This window comes from Amphimedon queenslandica, unplaced genomic scaffold (assembly GCF_000090795.2).
Source record: "Amphimedon queenslandica unplaced genomic scaffold, v1.1 AMPQUscaffold_11734, whole genome shotgun sequence".
Classification (NCBI taxonomy): domain Eukaryota; kingdom Metazoa; phylum Porifera; class Demospongiae; order Haplosclerida; family Niphatidae; genus Amphimedon; species Amphimedon queenslandica.
In genome coordinates, this window is record NW_003548024.1 from 1 (window position 1) to 6,531 (window position 6,531).

The 6,531-nt window shown below is 34.7% G+C and overlaps 2 protein-coding genes across 2 annotated transcripts in view; both read left to right on the forward strand.

Annotated features, from left to right (window-relative positions):
- The first annotated feature begins 6 nt into the window (after positions 1-6).
- On the forward strand, positions 7-2,995 carry LOC105315122 (THO complex subunit 2-like). Its single transcript, XM_011409647.2, has 14 exons — positions 7-19; positions 185-245; positions 304-371; positions 468-662; positions 720-835; positions 921-984; positions 1,037-1,682; positions 1,749-1,886; positions 2,037-2,080; positions 2,124-2,276; positions 2,330-2,446; positions 2,495-2,554; positions 2,602-2,645; positions 2,838-2,995. The coding sequence occupies exons 3-14, from the start codon at positions 330-332 to the stop codon at positions 2,872-2,874; spliced, it is 1,656 nt and encodes a 551-aa protein (XP_011407949.2). The 5' UTR covers positions 7-19; positions 185-245; positions 304-329; the 3' UTR covers positions 2,875-2,995.
- A 489-nt stretch (positions 2,996-3,484) lies between these two features.
- The window catches only part of LOC100632180 (THO complex subunit 2-like), a gene marked incomplete at its 3' end in the record, with an annotated part of 8,178 nt that continues 5,131 nt past the window's right edge, over positions 3,485-6,531 (forward strand). Inside the window, exons 1-4 of the mRNA XM_020005087.1 lie at positions 3,485-3,505; positions 3,713-3,806; positions 4,899-5,076; positions 5,132-5,249. Coding sequence (XP_019860646.1) covers positions 3,485-3,505; positions 3,713-3,806; positions 4,899-5,076; positions 5,132-5,249 — 411 coding nt within the window. The remainder of the gene's footprint in view (positions 3,506-3,712; positions 3,807-4,898; positions 5,077-5,131; positions 5,250-6,531) is intronic.

A 6,531-nucleotide genomic window follows, 5' to 3' on the forward strand; every position in this document is an offset into this window, starting at 1 on the left:
AATACTGCTACTGGATAAAGTGAGTTGACACTGAGTTAATGCACATTGTAATGATGAAGTTATTGGTCCGTGTTACTGAGAAATATCTGATTGATATCTCACCAATACTGACAAACAATGTGATTTATTTATTTTATTTATTTATTATTAAAATAATATATATTTTTTATTTTTTATTTTTTAGTTGTTTTCTGATGTTTCTTGCACTGTGTCTGCCTGTACTGAGAATGAAGTCAGAAGATATGGTAAGATTTGACACTGGAATCAGTGAATCACTGATACTGATTTGATATTGATTTTTAGGTCATTTCTTGTACTATTTGCTTGAGATGATCGGCCGCTGGCACAACAGTGAATCAATATATATGGCTGTAAGCTATTAACTATCATCATTATTATTGTTGTTGTTGTTGTTGTTGTTGTTGTTATTATTATTATTATTATTGTTGTTGTTGTTGTTTATCTAGGAGTGTGCTAATACTCAGGGTTTTGTCTCTACGATGAAGTCCTCAGCCTCCGGCAACGAGAAACTCAATTTAGACTATGAGAACTATCGTCACGTGACCCACAAGTGGCACTACAAGATTACCAAATCCTTAGTGATGTGTCTGGAATCCAAAGACTACATTCAAATCAGAAATGGACTGTTGCTATTAACAAAGGTATTGATGTATTCTTTATTGTCATTGTTCTGTGTCTTCTCTTCTATTTTTATTTAGATCTTGCCACATTATCCTAAAGTGGAGCATCTCTCTTTGGTCCTGGAGAGAAGAGTTGGTAAGATCATCGAAGAAGAGAAGGACAAAAGACAGGATCTTTATGTACTAGCAATTGGGTAAGATAGAGAGAGGAACATTAACAATCATTGATAATTATGATAAAATTTTTATTTGTTGTTATTATTATTATTATATTTTTAGTTACGCTGGTATGCTAAAGACACAAGCTCCTAATCTTATTCCTGAGACAGAGTTCCATGAGAAGGTAATTCATTATTTTCATAATTTATTCATTAATTATTATTATTAATTAACAGGTCATTAAAAAGGAGGAACCAGATACCTTGTCAAATGGTAAAGACGAAAAACCCAAACCTAAACCAGCTCCATCATCATCTCAAGCCAGCGATAAACCCAAACCTCCTGAAAAACCCAAAGTATCGACTAAAGCTCCCAAAGTGCCAGAAAAAGTGAAATCCTCAGAAAATAAAGTACCGACTCCGCCCGCTACTGAGAAACCATCTAGCACTGAACGGACTGAGAAACCAAAAAGTGTTCCAAAACCAAGCGAACCAAAGACAGACAAGATCAGTACCCCAAAAACTGGCGGAGGAGGTTCTGAATCTAAAAGAACCCCCAGTGCTGAGAGAGTGTCATCTACCACTACCACTGCTACTGCTAATAATAATAATAATGCTACTGCAAAGACAGGAGCAGCTGCTGATAAAGCAGAACCTAAATCATCGTCTAAAGTTGATCACAAATCAACTGATTCAAAGACCAAACAATCGGAGGAAGTCAAGACAAGTAAACCTGTTAAAACTGAGCCTGTTTCGTCACAAACCACGCCTACTTCTGACGCTAAAAATATCAAGAAAGATGAAGTGATTCAAGCCACAGCCACTAGTACCACCGAACCAAAGAAAGGTGTGGTCACCACACCCACTCTTGAATCTAAAAAAGGTCTGTCTGTATGCATACACGCATGATTAATTAATTAATTAATTAAATTATTGTATTTTTATGTAGTGCCTATGTTATCTTTAGAGAAGTTACCAAGTGGGCGTGTCACTCGTCCAACTGATTCCGACTCACCTCGTGGTCAGAGGAGACCACACCCAACAACCACAGGCGGCCAATCAAATTCATCTGAAACTCATGATAAAGGTGGGTTTGGTTTTTTGCTGCTGTGGCTATGATGAAGCTATTGGTCCGTGTTTCTGACCAATCAAATGACAGATAGTTACTATACCAACACTGAGCCACTAAAAATATAATTTAAAAAAATATTTTTTAATCTTGGCGTTTTTGTTGCAGATCCAAAGAAAAGAAAGGTTGAGGAAACATCCACACCTGCTAAAGTATGAAAACCTTGTCGGCCATTTTGATCAATTAATTGTGTAGGCGGGACATGCCTCCTCCCCATCAACTGATAAAAAGGTTACTACAACCACAACAGCAGCAGCAGCTGCTACTCCTACTGGAGGAGAAGGAGGAGATAAAACTAGTGGAAAGACTTCTAATAATGTCTCTACACCAAAACCAGAGAGAAAAAGGGTAGATAATACTCTCTCTTTTCTAACCTTTATTAATTATACTGATCACTGTAGGAAAGGTTACCTGATAAGGATCCTCCTACCAATAGTGAAGCTGTTAAGAAAAGGCGGGAATCAGCACCTGGTGACTCTTCTAAAGAAACACCAGCTGCAGCTCAACCAGAACCTAAAGTACTCTAAAAGAATTATTATTTATTTATTGTTGTTGGTTGTTTTTAGAAAAGAATAATCAAAGTTGTTAAAAGTGACAAGGCAGATGTTAGCAAGAAAAGAGCAAAAGTATTATTATTTATTTATTTATTTATTTGTTTGTTTGTTTATTACAGAGTCCTCCTGCTGCTCTTGTGACTGAGGAAAAGATTAAGAAACTGTATCCATTTTCTCCATTATAATAATCATCATTATCATTAACACATTCATGTTAACCCATTACCAATAAACCTTTCACATTTAATATAACAATGATGATCACACACTTCTTCTGTTATATTCAGTAATTATTATAATACATGTTCATTAACCAGTTTATACTTGTTCTTCTTCCTTAACTTCTCTTTATTAGTTCTACTACTAAACCAGCTGCTAAGAAGCCAACATGATCATCTCACCCAATCCTAACACACTTACCTCCTCCACTCATCCCTTCATTTTGTACATTATTACTAAATTAAATGACACTCTTATTATTATTACAGTATTTTTGAGACTAATAATTAACAATGAATATTAATTAGCCACACCCACTACACGTGTGAAAATGAGCAGAAAGAAACAGTGTCAGTGTTTTAGCTCAGAGCTGGAGGAGAAATGGAAGAGAGAGACAACAAAAATAACTGAAGATAAATTTAAAAGTAGCCATTGTCTCTATTTGCTGATGATTTGATGGTTTTTCATTTTTAGATTTTATAAATTCAATTTTAGATTCCAAGGACTTATTGACACAATTATCCAGTGTTAAAAAGGTATTATATAATTGATTATTATTTTTATAATTTTATTTTCTTTTTAGGTACAGGTCGATATTTTAGCTATAAGATCCGAGAATCATGTTAACACTGATTTTGATCACATTGATTCTGATCACACTGATCTGATCATAGTCCTTAACATCTTGATTTAAATGCATTCAGTTTGTGAGCCACGTCATCCATTGCAAAGAACAATTGCAAGGTATTAATACATGGTACATTGGATGGTAATACAATTACCATGTATTACCATGTATTAAGTGTAAGAATACACTTAATACATGGTACATTGGCATGTGCATGACATGTGCTTGACATGTGATACCTGAGATTCAGTTTTGGTTTTGGGTATAATATCAATGCAAGTACATGTACATGTATTCATGTGTTGCTTTTTGTTTATCATAAGGACATTGTACTCTTTGATCCGTCATATCTTTATAAAATTTGGGAATTCTTTTCTCTTCAGGTTCTATCTCAGATCCAGCGTTATGATAATTTCATTATTCCAGTCGTTGATTCTTTGAAGTACTTGACGCCAATAGCTTACGATGTACTGGCATGTATCCTTTAATGAGTGGGTGTGGCTAGTAATAATTAATTAATTATATTACTAACGAAGGGGGCATCCCCTTCCATCCATTCTCTTGTTTAAACTGAATATAATGAGATCAGTAATGTACCACGCCCCCATTATTAATGTTATCAAGCTCCAGGCCACACCCAGTATGCTCCATGATACCTTTATTACTGGTCCCTCATACTCATACTGGTCAAACTCGTAATCCAAACCTGATTTGAGACAATGAGCTACCAGTGGCATTAGAGTGAATAGTATACCTATAGAATCAATTATTAGTGGGTGTGGTTAATAATAGGTGGGCGTGGTTATCAATTAATAATGTATTTTACCTATTAAGGCTTGAGGTATTGCTAGTTCCCATCTCTCTATGTAGAAGTTGGCTGCTCCTCCAATTGCGAGTGCAGCTGCATATATAATAGCAATAGTCCGCCTCTTCCTGATATCATAACATGTTCTAGTGACATTATCATACAGTGTACAGCCTGGCAGTGTGTAGCATTGGTTCCTTGTAGTGTTTAATATGAAGCAGCTGCTGCATTGGCAGAGTCCTTCATGACTGCACTGCACGTACTGTGAGAGATTCTGGTTATTGAATATTTGAGGGTTACAGTCCTTGTCTTGTATACAATAGTTAATTAATGGCTTCTCTTCTTCTTTATAGTGCTGTGGTCTAGTAAAAGATAATAATAATAATAAAATAATAATTAATGATAATAGGCTAGTGGCCATATTGTCCAGACTGTTAGACTCTCTCTCTACTGTTATGGTTGTGCGTTAGTTTGTTATATTATTAGTATATTGTTAGTATACTATTAGTACACCAACAGCTGGTGTTTCTGTAATCAGTTCATTACTATAATGTTAACACTGTACCAGTTACTAATGGCTGTGTGTGTATTATTAATAGTATTATTATTATTATTATTAAGTGGATATGATGTCATATTTCAGACAATACTTATTAATATTGATGAGTTCTTAGTCTCCGTACTGTCTGATCCACTCCTGTATTATACTGTATTATTGATACCTAATACCCTATCATATAAATTCCTTAACAGTACATGTATAGATTGTATCATAGAGGCACTGGGTAACCCACAGAAAGAGCGGTTGAAGCTAGAGGATACAAACCTCTCCATCTGGTTACAAATACTGGCCTCTTTCTCTGCTAATATATTTAAGAAATACCCAGTGGATCTCACCGGATTATTGCAATACGTAACCAATCAGCTTAAAGCAGGGAAGAGGTAGGTGGAGCTATGCTTCCTTTTTTTATTAAATGTCATCTCATCTCTTCTCTAGTTTTGATCTATTGGTGCTAAAGGAGGTGATACAGAAGATGGCAGGTATAGAGATTAGTGATGAGATTACAGCTGCTCAGTTGGAGGCAATGGCTGGAGGAGAGCTACTGAAAGTTGAGGTGAGACCTGAGATTTCCAATTGTTTTTTTTAATAATTATTTGAAAAGGACTAATTATTACAGAAATAATATCACTCAATTCTATAACATTAGCAACACAAAAAAGAACGAAACAGAAATTACTAAATATCAGGTTTATGCCACTATTAGTCAATTGTTTGAGCATTGTTTCCAGTGCTTTCATTTCCTTTTTTGCAATATTGACAAAGGAATGTAATCCAGTAATATAGTCCTACAATGAAAATGAACACTGAAAGAGCAAATAAAATTCCTAAAAATACCACTCTAAATATGTAGTTAGCCTTTGTATCGTTTTTGAGGTGTTTAGAGCAATCCAGTGGCAAGTCATTGTCAGCAACTAAGAAAAAACCAATAGATACTAGTATAAACAGTCCTAAAACGAATAAACCACAGCCACAGCCAACTTTTTTTGCTTGTTGATTGTTTTTTGCGTAAATAGGAAATGCTTTCAAAAAGCCATTTATAATTTCTAAAGCAACAATGATTAGTACTATGCCATACGTTACCCACAATATAGCATATTTCCTGGGGAAGCACATATTATTGGTTAGACCAACTGCTTCGACAAATACAGTAAACATTGCATCGGCCTCAGGGATAACAGCTATGGTCAGTATTACTGCATAAAAAAGCGATTCATAAAATGATAATTCAACTTGGTCACTGTCATCTTGTTCGGGTTCAGGTTCTTCACCATAAAATATGTTTTTCAGGTTTATGCCGAATTTTTTTAGATATGGCAAAAGTTTATATAATATTTTTCCAAAAAGTAGGAAAAAAATTCCCAATATTGATAAATCCATGTTATCGTTTCCATCACTAAAGTTATCTCCCACTAAGTAAAAGACACATGGAGCAGCAGCCTCACAAATTGAAAAAAAAAACAATAAACTTTCTGTATTTTTACGATAAGCTGCACGAGTGACAAAAAATGTCACTAAAGAACAAACTAAAACAGCTATTCCATATGCTACAGGGATTGTAATATATGTCCAAAGTTTATCGTTTTTATCAAAATCCCCTTTTTGCCAAAATTTTATATATACAGCTAGTGTAGCTACAATATTGAAGGGCACTACTAGTGCTTTTACTGAGGCTGCTATAACTTCTTTATTTATTTCCTATTGAAGAAATTATTAATATTATTTTTATTATTTTTTTTCGTTTTCATTGTTACCTTTTTATCAGCTTTTTGTTGTGCATCTTCTCCAGTTCCTTGTTGTGCATCTTCTCCAGTTCCTTGTTGTGCATCTTCTCCGGT